The sequence below is a fragment of the Thamnophis sirtalis genome, unplaced genomic scaffold (assembly GCF_051295495.1).
Source record: "Thamnophis sirtalis isolate CommonGarterSnake01/CBP01778 unplaced genomic scaffold, rThaSir2_p1.2 scaffold_12, whole genome shotgun sequence".
Taxonomy (NCBI): Eukaryota; Metazoa; Chordata; class Lepidosauria; order Squamata; family Natricidae; genus Thamnophis; species Thamnophis sirtalis.
In genome coordinates, this window is record NW_028261392.1 from 49,731,431 (window position 1) to 49,749,880 (window position 18,450).

The 18,450-nt window shown below is 37.5% G+C and overlaps 1 protein-coding gene across 3 annotated transcripts in view; it reads right to left on the reverse strand.

The window, feature by feature from the left end:
• The window catches only part of BCLAF3 (BCLAF1 and THRAP3 family member 3), a 40,592-nt gene extending 30,023 nt beyond the window's left edge, over positions 1-10,569 (reverse strand). For all 3 annotated transcript variants that reach the window (XM_087726423.1, XM_014054680.2, XM_087726424.1), the window contains exons 1-2: positions 10,346-10,569; positions 476-549 (exon numbers count right to left, since the gene is read on the reverse strand). In XM_087726423.1, coding sequence (XP_087582549.1) covers positions 476-516 — 41 coding nt within the window. In that variant the 5' untranslated portion in view covers positions 517-549; positions 10,346-10,569. The remainder of the gene's footprint in view (positions 1-475; positions 550-10,345) is intronic.
• Between the last annotated feature and the right edge of the window lie 7,881 nt (positions 10,570-18,450).

Sequence of the window (18,450 nt, forward strand, 5' to 3'; positions counted from 1 at the left end):
AGTAGGTTTGGAAGTCTGACAAAGTAGCATAATATTGTTCTAAGTTACCAATAGGAGCTTATCACATTTTGCATGTTGAATTTAAAAAAAATATATTTGCACATTCACTTTTTTTGTTGGTTAAACTGAGGGAAAATGAAGCAAAACTGGAACAGGTTCCTCATGTAGATAATTCCCATTATACAGACTAATTGCTTCTGGAAATTATTCATATGAAATGCAGCAAATTTTAAGTGCTGCAGAAACTACTTTTCTGTTCCATCACAGGCTACATTCCAAAATGTAAATAATGTTATGACAGATTATATTCCATTCTTACAGATAAGAGGATCTCTCATTCTAAAATCCTGAGTACATTTACTTCCAAATATAATTCCAATAATTAAGTATATTTCTCAGGTAATCATTTAGTGCTGCTGCCTTCTAGTAAATTAAGGATAACCTGTATGAGCAATAGAAAAACATGACCATTTACCTTCGTTTCCATCGTGGTGATCTTGACCGTGATCTAACCATCTTTCCATAAACTTGTAAGCTGTCTTCGTTATACTATTAGAAAAAATGTAAACAAGTAAATATTTAGCAGTAACTAGTAAGTACTATAACTGTTAATAGTTTAATGTTTATCAGAATATATTTCAAAAAAGGTATTTAATTTATAAATAAGATAACAAGAATGAAAAGTTACAACAGAAAACCACCTCATATTTTATCTAAAATGGAAATTGTGTTAATTTGCTGATTTTATTTATTGTATTCATTAGTAAGTTATTTTCTAAAGAAAAAATTTGCTCACAAAAAACTGGGATGAAAGTCTAAATCATATCATTCCCACTAAAAGTGATATAACCAGGGATTAGCAGAAGATTAGTGCTTGGTGCCTTACTGGCATTCTGTCATCAATGGGAAAGAGGGGGAAACAAATGGGCAATTTGCTATATACCTTCATGGCAGAGGAAGGAGATGGGTGGAGAGCATTGGATTGGATGATGGAACAAGCCATCAAATTTATGTGGGGAGCTTTTGAAAACCTCAAGGCAAGCGAAGCCTTGCCTGAGCCCCCCAACCAGACGATCAACTGCCCTTGGATCAGTGATCAATGGGGTGACTGCATACACCACAGTGGACAATGCCAGAGGCAGACCCATGTCTGCAATGGCTGCAGCAGCCTCAACACCTGGAAGGGTCACCCAGTGTGGAGCCCCTTTGGTACCCCACCACTGGATTTGAAATTTGATAGTGATCCCCAGCAAAGGGGTTTTTCCTACCCCACGTCTAGACTTACATGCAGAAATATGGTCCTGAAATAGCTATAGAGGGCAGCTCATGTCACCATAGCCCTGGAAGAAACTATAGTGAGGTGGATGATCATCATCCACAATGGCAACTTAATGGAGCTGAGAAATTTCAACCACTTAATGCAAAGCACTTCAAAAACCCACTGACCGAAAAGATAGAGATCATATCAAGGACATCAGAAAATTAACAGCTAAGAAAGAACAGAGCCATTTGGAATCCAATTCATGCTGGAGAACTGGCATCTTCAAGGCCGTTTGCTTTGAGTGTGGAATTACACCAGCTCAAAGTTTCCCATAACATCATAGCGGTGCTTGATTGGCTACACTCAGTCAGACCATTTTGGGAGGGCCTAACGAAACCAGGGGTTTTAGCTCTGTATTGGCACGTGGGAATTTTATATCCCACTTGACTCTTCTGCAATCAGCATCTCTTAGTAAAAGTGCCTTTTCATTTCAAATGGAGTCAAGAGTTTTAGTTCCCTAAAAGATCAGACTGGGGCAGGTCTAACAGTATCCTGCAATCTAGCCATAATGGCAAACCACTGTGGAACAATTAGATGTTAAAATTCAAACACATACACACACACACACACACACACACACACACACACACAATCTTGGATACAGGAAGTTATATTCTTAAAAATACAAATGTACAATCATTTAATAGTCATGCCATAATTAAGATATATTTAGTATCCACTGTTATTTTTTAAATTATCACACCCTTTGTTTAATTGCAACAACCTGTCATAATATGCATTGTAGCAAAAACTATGCAATATTGAAATTATCTTCTAGATAAACAAGTTTTGAATTAGCATTATACAAAATAAGTATTCAAAAAAGATGTTGAGACTCTGGAAAGAGTGCAGAGAAGAGCAACAAGAACGATTAGGGGACTGGAGGCTAAAACATACAAAGAACGGTTGCAGGAACTGGCTATGTCTAGTTTAATGAAAAGAAGGACTAGGGGAGACATGATAGCAGTGTTCCAATATTTCTCTCTCTGGGCACAATGAGAATATATGTGCTGCAACAACTCTGCATTGGCAACAGGAAGGGCATCCGACCAGTAAACACTCAGCTCCGTTCAGTTACCCCACAAGGAATTACAGGGTCATTAAACAGCGAACAACAACAATGGTTGCAGGAATTGGGTATGTCTAGTTTAAGGAAAAGGACTTGGGGGTGACATGATAGCAGTCTTCCAATATTTGAAGGGCTGCCCCAAAGAAGAGGGGGTGCACCTATTTTCCAAAGCACCTGAAAGCAGGACCAGAAGAAACGGATGAAGAAAACTAATCAAAGAGAGAAACAACCTAGAACTAAGGAGGAATTTCCTGACAGTGAGAACAAATAACAAGTGGAACAACTCGCCTCCAGAAGTTGTGGTTACTCCAACACTGGAGGTTTTTAAGAAGAGATTGGACAACCATTTGTCTGAAATGATATAGGGTCTCCTGCCTGAGCAAGAGGTTGAACTGGAAGACTTCCAAGGTCCCTTCCAATTCTGTTAGTCTGTCTGTTATTAAAATCCCCAATCTGTGCTGTCAAAATAACCTCCCAAATTCAAACATGGAGAAATGTCAACTTTTTGCTTTTCTAATTATACCAACTCAATACCATATCTAAGTTTTTTGTATTAGTATATTTGGAGTACTTTCATCTACACCATGCTGTAATGTAGAATTTGCCTTAAATGAGAAAACCATAGCAGACAATTCAGAAACCTTAGTTATTTTATTGAATGAAATAGAATCTGCTTTACAAAAATGTTTATTACAAAATCTTTGTAGACTTTCAGCCACCAATTCTTTTGCTATTTTGTCACAACACAGTAGCTCTATATACTATAAACTATAGAGAAACCATAGATAAAATGGACCTGCCTCCTTCATTAATGGTGGTCAGTATCACTGTTCATCCCAAAAACATTTTTATACATATGGATTTAACTAAGAAAAGCTAGGGGAAAGAAAGAACAAGAAAATAATGTCTCTTCCACACGTACTACATTGTGGTAGAATACTACTGCTTTTCTTTTCATTTAAATAGATCTCTTTTGTGCACATCACTACAGACACTTGATTTTCTTGTTTTTTGTTATGCTTTAACATTTCTACCATCATACGTTTCAAATTTCCATTCCATATTTCTGCTTTTTAATAAATCAGTAAAGTGTGTATAATACCAGAGAAGTGTTTCTATACAGAATTCAGTAATAGAACAACATTCCTGCCCATGTTCAGCAGGCCAAGAAAATCATTGCAAAACTTAAAGCTCTATCAAAGTTGAATATGTGTGGATAAAGTTACAACCAGGCAAAACCTTCATATTCAAATCATGGAAAATTTGAAATAGATGGGGATAGCTTTAGGAATAAATAAATAAAACTAGTATAATTTCCAATGCAGATACTTTTATCTTGCAGAAAAATTGTTGATACATTTTAACATAGGATCTTTTACCAAACATATTCAGAAATTTATCTACTTTAGGTGGGGAAAACTTTGCCAAAGATATAGTTAAATTCATGTTTGCTATAAAAATATCCATTCAATGAAAGCTTCACTGGGAAATTTAATCCATTTATTTTTATTCCCCGTTTTCCGCTATTTAATCAAATACCAATATGTAACACCTCTTCTCTTTTCCTGTGATAGTTGTTTGTTCAAAAGTCTTTGGAAAGGAAGTTTGCATTTTTTTGGAAGCTGATCAACCAAAGGTATCATTCTCCCAATGGCTTGCAGCTAAGGTTTGCAACAGAACAATCCAGGACTGGATAAGAAATGTTACTGCAATTTTTAAAATGAATCAATTAGGCTTGCATTATTTTTTAATCTTCCATTACAATTCTTCAGGTACATCAAGAGCTTAAAAATTCAGTATCAGCATATTGGACAGAAGCTCTATGAACAAAACAAGAACATTCTGAGAACAAGATGCACAATACTTGAAGAGGTTTCAAAAACCCAAAGAGTAATAGGAAAGGATCTGTAGGCCACTCTAACATTGCCTGATGTAAATGTTCCCAAGTCTGCTGTAAAGAAAAACACTGAACCAGACTAGTTTGCATAGGAGGATACCATGAAGGAAATTACCAATTTCCCAAAATGCATTGTTGCCTATGTTGTATGTCCAAGAGCTCTCTGATCTCCTAAGTAAGTTCATGCCAGATAAGCAGATACTAATTATATCAAATAAGCAGCTGACAACCAATATAGATCTTTTGGGAAAGCAACCAATTGATTCTTATACTTCGCACTGGTTGGTAGCTTAGCAATCATCTTTTGTGTTAACTGCAGATTATAGAAGCTTTACAATGACATCCTATATATAGTGTTGCAATAGAAAATCCCGAAAGAAACAAGGTGTGGATAACTCACCAAATCTGACTAAGAAAGGTTACTATTGGCACTTCTATCTTAATTGTGTAAAAATCCATGCTATCTGTGAATCCAGAGATAGCTGGATCATTCAAAAGGCACTCCCATATTATGGAATTGCTTTCATAGGTGTAAGATTTATCCAAAACAGGCTGAACTTTATTCCCAAAACCAGATTTTTATTTATCTATACCAACTCCATTTAGCTGAATCTAAAATCTAATTTTAATTTATCTAGCCCACTATTGACCTATCATGTTATTATTTACATTATATTTATGGTTCAAAAAGAAAATATATTCTAGTAGTTCATCAAAATCTCTTAATAATTTGTAAATTATTTATGTTAACTGTAATCAAGTAAAAGTAAGCTATTATATTATTTGATATTTATATAATTTGTTGGGTAAACACATCAGTAGTTTGTAAACATAGTTGTTTCCTGAAATGGATTAAACCAGTTGCCTTGTTCAATTTTCCTGCATACCCAAACAATGTTTAAATGACTTATTTTGTACACCTGCATTATTAAATACTGATGAGAATTAAGTTGGAAAACTTCGTCTTTAAAGCTGACAAAAGGCAAACATAATACAATTTCGTTACAAGATTTAAAAAATTAACATCAGTTGGGTTTGAATGACTTTCTCATCTGTACTCTGCTCTTAGGCAATGGAAACTAGATTGTTAATAAAATTGGGAAATATTTAATTTGAAAAATGTGCTAGAAATTGATATTTGTTAAGATCATACTTTTATAGTTTTAAGTTGTTCAATTCATTGCAACACTCCAATGAGCTTTTTTAGAACAATATCAAAATTGAAGAGCACTGTATGTTTAAGTATTTACTATTACTGAAGTTACTTTTTTAAAATAGGTGATTAAAAAATGAAGTATTCAGAAGCTACAATTGATACAGATTGCAGTGGAACAGACAGTTTAGGAGGCCTCTAGGGTGGTGCATGTAAAACTGCTGTTAGGCAAGCTGCATTGATTGCTGGTTTGCTTATGTGAGGAACCATCTTGCGCCAAGAGAATTGGCTGACTTCACTCTGGTAGAAAGAGTCTGCTGCAGACCTTGTCAGTCAAGAAATTTCAGCTAGCAGGATTTAGATTTTTTTCTGCAGTTAACTCCTGCAGAAATCCACCTCCACCTTTTTAGCTTTCTGGAAGGGCCTTACAATCTGGCTCTGCCAATTGATTAGCACCCCAATGGGGGCATGCTGTGCTGGAAGTGGCTGGTTGGAGTAATAGACAAGAGCCCACTATACCGTTTGTGCTCCACATTTTTAGTTTTTAATTCGTAATGATTCTATAATTACGATTTACAACAGCATTGTAAGCCATTTAGTTTCTTTGGAAAAGGAGAGATGGGTGGCATATATATTTAATAAATAAAAATAAAACTGAGCCATAGAATGACCCAAATATCACTTTTTCTCCATGCTATGGAAATTTCTCTGACAATTATCTCTCAGATAATTGGGAATCTGTGGAAGCAAATCTTGATCCAAAATTCTCATCTGTATCACCTGCATATGAGATCAACAAATTTCAATCCTATCGCTGTAAAAAAGTAAAAGTTACCAAAGTTCCTACTATGTTAGGAAAAATCTTCACAGGGTATTATATTTATCACGTTATGCATTTTGGGGAACAATCACACAAATGGAAATCTTATTTAACATCACCATTATTGCATGAAAAGACATCTGCTCTACAAAATGAACACTGACTATCAGAATAAGAATTGAATCATGGAAAGAACAGATGTATATAACCACATTCTAACAGACTGTATTAAAATGAATTTGCAGAAATATATCTGCAGTAAGAGACATTATCTTGGTAGAGGCATCCACCAAATTAGTTATAATTATCTGATCTTACAGGAAACTTTGCTAAGCAAGTCTTGCCTCTGAAATGAATAAATTTTCCCAAGCAAAACAACCCCAAAGTTAAGTTACTAAATTCTAAGTTACCAAGTTAAAAATACTAAGTTACTACTTTGTAGAATGATATTAACATTTATGTTGACATCATGCAAAAACATCTATATAACTATTGAAGAGAGAAAATATATAGGATTTAAAAGGTTACTAACATCAAACCTCATCACATATAAACCTAATTATACCTTCCTATATAACTATCTACGGTAACTTTCTATACTATTTAAGCTTCCATCAGATGAAACTAGTACATCTCCTGTAGTATGCTTTCCACAACCGACAACACACTGATTTATTTAATACAATACAATACAATACTGGAAGGGACCTTGGAGGTCTTCTAGTCCACCCCCCTGCCTAGGCAGGAAACCCTATACAACCCTATGCAAATGGCTATCTAACATCTTAAAGACTTCCAGTGTTGGGGCATTCACAACTTCTGGAGGCAAGCTGTTCCACTGATTACTGTATTTTTGGAGTATAAGATGCACCTTTTTGCCTCAAAAGAGGCTGAAAATCTGGGTGCGTCTTATACATTGACTACAGTATTTTTTGCCTCCCAAAGCCCCGCCCCTTCACCAAAATGGCCATGCATAACCTTATGGAGGCTTTCAGAGAGCTCCTCGGAGTTGGGGAGGGCAGAAATGAGCAAAAAATGGGCCGTTTCCCCCCCCAGCCCCCAGCTACACTCTATAAGCCTCCATAAAGCTATGCATGCAATTTTCGCGAAACGGGCCTTTTGCTTGTTTTTGGCCCCACCCTTTTGGAAAGCTCTTTAATTAATGATTGATAAGAATTAGATTGATCAAGTGCTGTGCCAGCAGAAACAAGTCTTAGGTGCTGCAGATTGTCAATGATTTCTTTGCCCAGCACATGGATAAATACACCTGGAAACATCTACCTACCTACCTACTCTTCTCTCTCCCTACCTACCTACTGTATTTCTCTTTCTCTCTCTCCCCCTCTAGCTACCTACCTACCTACCTACTCTCTCTCTATTCCTACCTACCTACTGTATTTCTCTCTCTTTCTTTCTTTCTCTCTCTTTCTTTCCCTCTTTCCCTCTATCTACCTACCTACTTTAAAAAAAAATTGCCTCTTCAAAACCTTGGTGCATCTTATAATCCGGTGCGTCTTATACTCTAAAAATACAGTAATTGTTCTGTCAGGAAATTTCTCCTCAGTTCTAAGTTGCTTCTCTCCTTGATTAGTTTCCACCCATTCCTTCTTGTTCTACCCTCAGGTGCCTTGGAGAATAGTTTGACCCCCTCTTCTTTGTGGCAACCACTGAGATATTGGAACACTATGCCTCCCCTAGGCTTTCATTAAACTAGAAATACCCAGTTCCTGCAACCGTTCTTCATATGTTTTAGTCTCCATTCCCCTAATCATCTTTGTTGGTCTTCTCTGCACTCTTTCTAGAGTCTTCACATCTTTTCTACATCATGGTGACCAAAACTGAATGCAGTATTCCAAGTGTGGCCTTACCAAGGCATTATAAAGTGGTATTAACACTTCATGTGATCTTGATTCTATCCTTGTTTATGTAGCCTGAGTTGGCTTTTTTGGCAGCTGCTGCACACTGCTGGCTCATATTTAAATGGTTGCCCACTAGGACTCCAAGATCCCTCTCACAGTTACTACTATTGAGCAAGGTACAACCTATACTGTACCTGTGCATTTTGTTTTTCTTGCCTAAATGTAGAACCTTACTCTTTTCACCATTGAATTTCATTTTATTAGATAGTGCCCAATGTTCACGTCTGTCAAGATCCTTCTGTATCTTAAGCCTATCTTCTGGAGTGTTGGCTATTCCAGCCTGGTGTCATCTGAAAATTTGATGACTTCCCCATTTATTCCCTCATCCAAATCATTGATGAAGATGTTGAAGAGTACTGGCCCTAAAACAGAGCCTTGGGGTACTCCACTGCATACTTCCTTCCATGTAGATGTAGTTCCATTGAGGACTACGTGTTGAGTGCGGTTGGTCCGCCAGTTATGAATCCATCTGGTGGTGATGCTGTCCAACCCACATTCTTCTACTTTATCTAATAGTAGGTTATGGTCTACCTTATCAAATGCCTTACTGAAGTCCAATTAAGCTATATTGACGGCATTCCTCTGGTCCACTAATTTTGTCACTTTGTCAAAGAATGCAATAAGATTAGTCTGGCATGATCTGTTTTTGACAAACCCATGTTGGCTTTTGGCTATTACTTTGTTTACTTCTAGGTGTTCGCTAATTCGTTGCTTGATTATCTTTTCCAGAATCTTTCCTGGTATTGAAGTCAGGCTGATAGGTCTATTATTTCCTAGATCTATTTTTTCCCTTTTTTTGAAGATGGGAACCACATCAGCTCTTTTCCAGTCCTCTGGCAATTCCCCGGTGCTCCAGGAACTCTGAAAGATATAGTTCAGTGGTTCTGAGATCTCATCTGCCAGTTCCTTCAGAACCCTGGGGTGTAATCCATCCCGTCCTGGTGATTTGAACTCGTCTAGGGTAGACAGGTGCTCGCTTACCATTTTCTTCTCTATTTCAACTTGTGTTCCTAATCTGATTTTTGTTGTGCTGTTTTTGCTAGGTTGGACTGTTTTATCCCTTTGTGTAAAGACAGATGCAAAAAATGAGTTAAATAGTTCTGCTTTCTCCCTGTTGCTTGTCACCTTCTTGCCACTTTCTCCCAGCAATGGACCAATTGTTTTCTTAACCTTTTTCTTGTTTTTAACATATTGAAAGAAGCTTTTTTTGTTATTTTTTACTTTTGTGGCAAGCCTTTCTTCATTGTGAGCCTTAGCTTTCCTCACTTCATCTCTACAAGCTCAAGCTATTTGCTGATATTCTGCCTTAGTTATGTCCCCCTCTTTCCACTTTTTATACTTATCTTTTTTGTCTTTCAATTTGTCAGAGAGCCTGGTTATTTAAGTGAAAAAAACTAAATAAACCAAACTCCCAATAAAAGAAATCATACTATGGATTTGTTTGCTCTGAATTCTGTATCATTTATAGAAACATATTACCATTAATTAATCTGTTTTTCTTTGTAAAACAAATTTCCATGGTCCATGGTATTCTTCAAGACAATACAAAGCTCAAATCACTGAAGTAAATGCTCCTCTCTTAATAAGATATAGAAAAAAGTGACCTTGAATTTGGTAAGAATTAATATTATACTTCATAACCGATTTTTTTTTTTTACCATGTCCTATTTTGAATCCTCTTTCACATTACTATATTTAAAATATTAAGTTTGTAACACGTTGAAACGTAACTGTATTCATTAGTATGGAATTCATCTCAGAAAACTGATTTCCTCAGTTTCACAAAATTATTGCTCACTTACAAGAGAGCTTTTCGGTTCTCCCTGCCCTAGAACAGCAAGTTCATAAAGTATCACAACAGTTAGCATCATTTAATTCATAATAATTTCTATCTAAAACCTGGAGCCCGTGCATTATCTTAGAGTCATGCAAATAAGATATCCCTCTCTCCATAGAAAAGTTACATGGAGCGGGCGCGTCCCGATTGCGAAACCAGGATTCGAATGCCTACAGTAGAGGGGACGCCACACCTTCGCGCAGAGCCATCACCTCGGAGGCCCCCCCAAGATTGATACGTGTCCCTGAAAGCTCGTCCAGCGCGCTTCCCTCCGCGGCGAGCCTAAGCACTGAGGCCCCGTGAAGGGGACGGCACCTGGAGACGCTCACCTTCCACCTCGCCCCGCCGTTCCAGCCCTCCTCCTCCCCTTCCTGCTACTCCTGTAGCCGCTGCCTCAGAAAAGCTCTCGGAGCGGCCAGAGTTTCTTCCCGCACCCGAATTCCGTCCAACTTGAAGCCGCCAGGTTCGGGCCGGGGTGGAGCAGAAGCCCCGCGGCGCGGAGGACTGAAAAGAAAAGCTCGTCCACCAACCAACCCGCCTGTCTACTCCGCCCCAGACAAACGGGTTGGGCTTACTGCTCCGGAAGTAAATGAACCGGAAATAGGGGCTAAACGAAAGTGGGAATTTACCGGCCTTCCCGGTAATTCTTCTGTGGATGAGGATGGCTGTGTGCTTCACTCCTCCTATCCCGCCAAGCTCGTGGGAACCCTTTTCTCCATGTTTGGTGCTTGCGGTTTGTATGGTCTTTCCTTTTTCAGGAAGCTGTACTGATTAACCAATTTCGTTGTATTTAAGTACAATGACAATAAATAATATAATTATACTTATTACTTCCTGGCTGAATTCTCACGAGATACTAAACGCCTATTAGTCAAGCTAGTTTGTAGTACACAGCTTTCTCCTACAATCGTCACAAGTGTGTAAACTATTGCCGATTACCCTTGCTGCGACAGGGTCAAAAGCAGTATTTTCCCCATCTCGAAATGTCCCTTCTGCTCCAAAGAGGACCCGTATTCCAATAGTCTTTTCTTTCTTCGTAGGCAAATAGCTGCTATCGCATTCATAGACCACATTAAATCAGTGCAATATGCTGGACTAAAATGCATCTAGTTAACTCGTGGCTAAGTGGTTGTTCGTACATGTGATATGTAAGCAATTACAAATTTAACTTGTAGACTAAACCAGAGGTTTTCAATCTTTTTTCACGAATCCCCTTTAAATAGCTTTTGTGGCCACAGACCCCCAAAACTTAATTCAAGATTTAAATCATAACATTTCATCAAGTCTTTGTGGACCACTGACTGAGAACCAGTAGTCTAGAGAATACCACTGGTACCAATTGTAGAATTTATTTTGAAACCCCCTATTAGGAGACACACACACACACACACCAAAAAAGCTTGCTTAAGAAATGAGAAATCCCATAGGAAAATACTTCTGTCTCCATTTTCCCCTTTAAACTGCTAATTAGCAAGTGAGATATACATTGCTGCCAGCAAACTAATCCACACCTAGGGTGCATGGGAATTTTAACACTTGCCCGGTGTTTTTACTCAAAGATAATAGCAAAGATCATATACCTAAACCAGAAATATCAGCTCTGATAAGAGAGATATCAAAATATTTCCTCTAAATTCCCTCAGCCATAATAGATAGATAGACAGATAGATAGATAGATAGATAGATAGATAGATAGATAGATAGATAGATAGATAGATATTATTTATTTATTTATTTATTTATTTAGTGTCACAACCCCTGGTATGCCCCAATTATGATTCGAATTATAATTCGAATCCCAGTAAGGGTATGGCTAGCTGATGAGAGCTAAATAGCTTGAAATAGATCTATACTAGTCTTCCTTTATTTATTTATCAGTACAAATACAACATATATATTACATCCAAAGGAAATCCTGTAGAAAACCTTACTGATGGGTCAGTTTGTGGTCAGCTGCCTCCAAAGCAGCTGAGGGCTGGTGTGCAATGTTCCCTCTAATTTTTTTTCAGTGTGGGCGGAAAAGAATAGTGTTTGAGCGGCACATTTTCATGCCTGAGCACCTGAATTTTGATCACAGATGTCACCCAAGACAACAACGAAATCAGTGTTATTTGAAAGTCAAAGTTATATTTATTCAATATATACGTTTAATTAAAAGTGTTATATATCAGTATCACTTATAATATTATTAAAATATTAAAATACTTGTATAGTGTTTACGGTAAAGTACATTGTTATTCACTGAAAGTCTGTCTCATCTTAAAGTTTCCCAGTCTGTCTTTCTTTAACAACCATTTAAACTTCCAGCTGCACTTTTTCTTCGTAACAACATTTACTCCAGCTTTACGTTTCGACATCAGCACTGACCTGATGATGTACCTATAGGGTTAGGGTTTATCAATTATTACAATTATCTTTTCAAATTCATTTTGGATTAAATAAAAAAGAGCTTTGAAATAAATATATAAATGCCTTTATACTTCATTTTAATGAATTTCACTTGATATACTTCATTTTAATGAGTTCACATTCAATTGCAAGTTGGCTATACACTGTATGCTTTTGTGAATGTATTATATGCAATTTGCTGTTTTAAATGAGTAAAATTATTAAAATCCCCATACATAAAGTCTCATTCACATCTAACAGTTTTCTTCCATCATTAATTTGTAAACTCAAGGATTTATTGTCTGCATGTTCAACAATGCTTGCTGATTGTTTAAAAAATTGTGGGAATTTGTTCCTCTCTGTACAGAGGGTTTCAGTAACCTACTACTACTGCAAAACTAATAGCAAAACATTTTGCATTTATTATTTTTAATATGCAAAAATAATTTGACTCTTAAAATCTTTTTTTTTTCATGAATGCCCACACAGAAGTTGCTTGCTATTGGAAAAAGTACATTCTAATAATGAATAGCTAAACAGAATAGGAAATTGCATTATCCAAAACTCTAAAAAATGAAGTGAAAAATATTTTAGCCACTTTTTTCAAATCTTACTCCTCCTACAATCCAGTGAACTGTGTGGGTGACTTTAAAGTACTTATATTGTAGTTAAGGTTTTAATTCTAAAAAATCTCTAAACTCCATACTACTTGCAAATATAAATAGATTGTTAAAATGGCTCTACCATAACAAATAAGAGAAAAAAACACCTTCCTTTTGTTTATAAAGTAGTGATTTTAGTTTGCTCCAAACGATTTAACTATGGAGTCACTATTTTAAAATGACAGATAGGAAGTTTAATTAGATTAAAAGCAAAAATATTTTCAATGACTTTGAAAATCCCAATGAGTTATCAAATATAGGTACTCCTTCATTACAACGTGGGACTGGAATTTTTATTACTCAGCAATGTGGTCACAAAGCTGATGTCATGTGACCGGACTCTCTAGCCTCTTTCCGACTCCAAGGGCATCAATCATGTTAGCCCAGGATCTGCAAAGTTGGCTGTTTTAAGACTGGTGGACTTCAACTTCCAGAATCTTAAGAGTTGAAGTCCACCAGTCTTAAAACAGCCAACTTTGCAGACCCCTGGTTAGCCCAAAGCCTGGTGCTGGGCTTTGCTCCCCCATTGATGGAGCCCCGAGAAGCTAGGAGGGAGAAAAAGAGACGGAGGCCAAAGAGCTTCCCCTCCCAGCAAAAATCTAACCGGGGAGCCGGGCAGTAGCAAATTAGCCAATCACGCGGAACGCGAGGAAAGCGTGGTCCGATCATGTGGGCAGCGAAACTCCAGGGCTCTCTATTCTAATTCCCCGTGAAAACTGTTGCCTCTGAAGCATTTGCTCCATTGCTTTGAACCTTTAAACGCTCCTTTCCCTTTTTCCGACCCACACTGATTAGGGAGAATCCTGAAGTCGGGCGGCAATATACTGCAGTAGGAAAGGTTTAGCTGGAGGGGGTTTTGATTGCGATTCTGTAGCCGCTCTGTAGTTTGTGTCCAGCAGATACGTGATGCTGCATGGCAGTTAGAAACTACTGTGCAGCGTATTGCAGCCATGTGCACGGCCGTGCAAGCACGCACCTTAGAGGAAACAGTGCTGGTGTGGTGAGAGGGTGGCCACGGACCACCTCCTCCTGGGGAGATTGGGTTGCTGACGGGGAAGGCAGCAGTGGCTTCGTCTCCCTGATCTGCGAGGAAGAGGAGGAGGCGATTGGCGGCTGAGGGGCAAGCAATGAAGGAGGCAACGCTGGCCCACTGCTTCCTATGTGCATGTGTGCATGCTGGGGGTGGAGTGGGCCGGGGCTGTACACATATGCACCTGCCGGCCGGAATAGCATGGGCTCAACCACTTTGCGGGCCTTGAGTTTGGCGCCCCTAAAATAGATGTTTAATTGATTTTTTTTCAGTATTATCCTATTTTTCACTAATCCTATTAGTGAAAATAATACTGTTTGCTGCCACCTTATGTTTCGTTGCTATGTGGTGAGAGACACCCATGAACTGTGGGGAGGGGAAATGAATAGGGAAATGTTTGGGGAAATGAAAATAAGTTCTATATCTCCTCAAGATGCTGACTCAAGGTCACCCAGTTGAAAGAAGGAGGGATAAAGAAGAATAAAATTCACAGATACTTCCAAAATTACTACACAAGAAACTCACTATTATCTGTATAGGAAATTAAAAGCTAAGGTATGTTTGAGAATCCCAGAAAGGCTCTCAATGATGGAAGCATTCACATATCCAAATCTGGTGAAGATGGAAAAAATTGTGACATAAAAAGATATTTTGGACAATGAAGGTGTCACTGCCCCTTCATTTAATAACCAAGAAAGAAACCACTCAACTCCATATTTCAGAATTAAGTGTACTTATACTGGTTACAAACAAAAAGAAGCGAAGCAAAGCAAAGCTGAATCTGAATAAAAAGGCGCGAAAGCAATAGATATCAATACAAGATTGAATCCCCTCCCCTTGGTACCCCAGTCCATAGTCCAATCATAATTCACCCAACTTCAGGTGGGAGACATCAAAAATCATCATCAGGATGGAATGCTGGACAGTTGGCCTTGGCGGGAAACTCCCTTCTGTCCGCATGCGTAAAGAGATGGTGAGAATAACTCCTTAACAGTCCTCCAGCACAGAATGATTCCCCTCCCAAATACCATGCCCGCCCTCACCGTTTCAATGGCAGCCGAAAAGCAGCAGCAAAGCAGAGAAATTAAAATCTGTGTTAGATTGGGTGAATAGAAGAGGTAGACTCAGGCTTGGCAGTAACAACAGCTCTTTATTAGTTCAATCTAGCAACCTTCTATTTGGCAGCAGCCTTTTTATAGGGAGCTGTCAAACGTCTTAGCCAATCACCTTTGAGTATTTTCCTGCGGGACCGGAGGATCTTGGTGGAACCTACCATAATGTCAGTATGTAACACTAAGCAAGAGCTTGAAGACCAGGGTATTAACCTATCATGGTGGCCTCAATTGTAAATACAAGCTAGATATGATAAAGACATGAAAATGTACGGTTTCTATAAAGGATTGACAGCCTTTGATCAGATATTGTTGAATTCTGATGAAAAACTAAGAAAATACATAATTCTTTACTATATTGGAAAGTGGAGAATGAAAAATTAAAGACATAATGATACAGTAGGCAAAAAACTTTAGATATAATATAGAATTAGAGAAATGGCAAAACTTTTGGGAAAGAAACTATAAATTAACAATGGCAACTTCTTATAAAGAAAGCTTATATAAAATGTTTTATAGATGGCACTTACCACCTGTTAGGTTAGCTAAAATGTTTAAAAATATGTCTAGCAAATGTAACCAAAAAACGGGTACATATTATCATATGTGATGGACTTGTTGTCAGCCTCCATTTTGCTGCTGCTTCGGCTGCCATTGAAACGGGGAGGGGGGGCATGGCATTTGGGTAGGGAATCGTTATGTGCTGGAGGAAGATTCTAGACGCTGACCTGACCATCTTATTGCGCATGTGGAGGAAGGGAGTTTCCCGCCAAGGTTAACTGTCCAGCATTCCATCCTGGTGATGTTTTTTGAAGACATCTCCCACCTGACAGTTGAGTGAATTATAATTGGACTATGGACTGGGGTGCCAAGGGGAGGGGATTGAACCATACATGATATTCTTTGCTTTGGCGCCTAATTAACCAGATTCAGCTTAGCTTCACTACTTTTCATTTGTAATTAGTAAAAGTACACTTAATTTCAAACAAATGGAGTTGAGTGGTTTCTTTCCTGATTATTAAATGAAGTTGCACCTGACACTTGTGTTAAAGCAAAACAATTTTGGGCAAAAACATAAGTGGTTATAAAAGATAGGAAAACATGTAGTTTTTAAACCTGAACTTTTTCTATTAGGTATAACGTCAGAAAGAAATGATGAACAAAATATATATTTAATATTGCATGTACTGCAGGGAGGATTATATTTGCATAATATTGGAAAAATGAAGAAATACCATGAGACCAAGAGATAATTAGGAAGATACTGGATTGTACAGAAATGGACAGACTCACATTGAAGATTAAACAGAAAGAAGATACAGAATATTATCAAACATGGAACTTATTCTACCAGTGGTTGGAAAAAAGGGGTGGAGATTAAGAACACAATCTGTACTGTTAAGCAAATAAAATAACCCAGATAGCATGATCTTTATTAAGCACTAACAAAATGTAAACAATAGAAAATTAATAAAACTATTTTAAAAAAAATTAAAAAGAGAGAGAGAAAAGTAGAACTTAGGGATTTTGGCACATGATTTTTTTTTCTGGCTTTGCACTTGTGCAATGTACTTGATCTCTAATGAACTATGCCTTTCTCAACAAATGGAGCCAAGGATCATTTTTATTTAGAGGTTTAAGTTGTGGCAGGTCCAACAAATAGAAATATTAGAATTGCTGATAGTGATATACAATCATAACGGTAAATTAGTATAGTATAATTTTACCAAGTGTAATGAAATCAGTTGGAATTGTGTAATAGCTTTCATAATCTAAATCAAATAATATAGCTTAAAAACTGAAATCAAGCTTCTTGGAACCCATAGACATTTTGGGCTAGAGATTTATATAATTGGATATAACCTTATGAATATTGGAGAGACATATCAGAATAAAGCCCAGGACGTTGCAATCATTGAGTGGATCAGTCATTACTTAGTGCTTACAATGTGACAGACATCATCCAAGAATATTGCTTCCTCATATATAGGATAAATTCTCATTTAAGTTAGGCTCTATGAAACATGCGTTGTTTGAAGACAAATATTTATTTTTAGAAATATTGCTCATCCAAATACAAAATAATGCATTACTGATGTGTTGATGAATTAAAATTTAAATAAGTAGGAATTAATCTTCCAGCTAAAAAAGTGTCTTGGATGAGAAGCAAAACATCGTCAAAGAAAAGCCAGAAAGTCCAGTTGCCATTGAAAAAGTATCTTTGGGATAATCTATTTTATGGAATACTAATACATATGTCAAGCACCATATATTCTTTATTGTATATAGAAAATGTTAATTACTGAAAAGGCTATGGCACATAGCCAGTCTTTTAAAGTTGGTCCCAAGCAACTAGTTTACTAGTAATTCAAAATATGTAAAATATCTCCATGATAAAATAAATGCTAATGTGAAATTTGATATATAATGCTGTGCTGCAGAGTAAGGCAAATCCTCCAAGTTGAGAATTTGACTGCAGCTGACTCTATGGGCATGTCCATATAGTTGACAGTTTTATAGAAATGGTTTGTCTTTGTTTTCTTCCAGAACCTTTTTTCAACCATGCAGTTTGTTATTCTAGCCTACAGGTCAGGGATTTCCTGGAGGTCTCTCAAGTATTAATTATATCAATTTTTGTGAGATTAAATTTATTATAGAATAAAAATACAATAAAATTGCATGGTACTCTTGTCTTGTAATTAAATGTACATTAAAATGTACTGTCAGACCTCCTTCAACTTAAACCTCTAAATAGAAACGATCCTTGGCTCTACTGGTTGAGAAAGGCATATTTTTATTAGAAGTCAAGTGCATTGCAATAATGCATAGAAAGAATGGAGAATCAAATCCCTAAATTCAACTTTTCCCTCCCTTACCTGCTTCCCATCACTAATTCCCCCCCCCATCCCCAATCAATCAGATCCAAGCAAGATGTTTTGAGAATGGTCACTTCAAGCATGGGTTGGTATGTAGCTGCATTCTTCTGCCAGCTGGATGACCTTGAAAAAACGTTCAGGGAGATATAGCAAGCAGCATCTGGGGCAGGCGGATATAGCAATCACTCTCACTTTCCCCCAAGCAACTCCCCTCCCATCCACCCTCCCCATGGTTCATGGCAGACTGTCACTGCATCGTATTGAAACACAAGTGAGAGCGAGGTGGCAGCTGACATATAAGTAGGATCCATTCATATGCAGGTACTTAGTCCTACAGAGATAATAATACCAAACCCTGCAACTTGG